The 341-nt window shown below is 64.2% G+C and overlaps 1 protein-coding gene across 1 annotated transcript in view; it reads left to right on the top strand.

Moving 5' to 3' along the window:
• Positions 1–201: 201 nt before the first annotated feature.
• The window catches only part of LOC110594643, a 5,975-nt gene continuing 5,835 nt past the window's right edge, over positions 202–341 (top strand). The window contains exon 1 of the mRNA XM_021707398.1: positions 202–303. Coding sequence (XP_021563073.1) covers positions 202–303 — 102 coding nt within the window. The remainder of the gene's footprint in view (positions 304–341) is intronic.

Raw genomic sequence — 341 nt, 5'->3', positions numbered from 1 at the left:
TTTAAGTGGGATAAAGAGGGTGCGCCGGGCTGAGTCAGTCGAAGCCGAAGTTATCGTCTTCTGCGCCGCAGGCCCCGCTTCGGCCCCCGGCCCAGGCCGGAGAGGTGGCCTTCGGGGACGCTGAAGTTACTCTGCACAGGGAGGAGGGGTCGCCAAACTGCTCTCCAATCCCGGCGGCCGCTTCAGCTATTTGCATACATTATGCTAATAACAGACCTCCCGCTCCGCTCCCACCCAGGCTCCCCGCCCCAGTCGGGGTCCCCCTGGCGAGCGCGCGGGCTGGGCCTAGGTGAATATATTATGGTAATGAGGCGGGCTCCTGCTCGGGCTCTGGGAGGGGG

Source organism: Carlito syrichta, unplaced genomic scaffold (genome assembly GCF_000164805.1).
Source record: "Carlito syrichta isolate Samal-C Ts95f unplaced genomic scaffold, Tarsius_syrichta-2.0.1 Scaffold317361, whole genome shotgun sequence".
In the NCBI taxonomy this organism is placed as follows: domain Eukaryota; kingdom Metazoa; phylum Chordata; class Mammalia; order Primates; family Tarsiidae; genus Carlito; species Carlito syrichta.
Note: the sequence above shows the minus strand (reverse complement) of the source record. Positions and strands in the feature narration are given on the sequence as shown.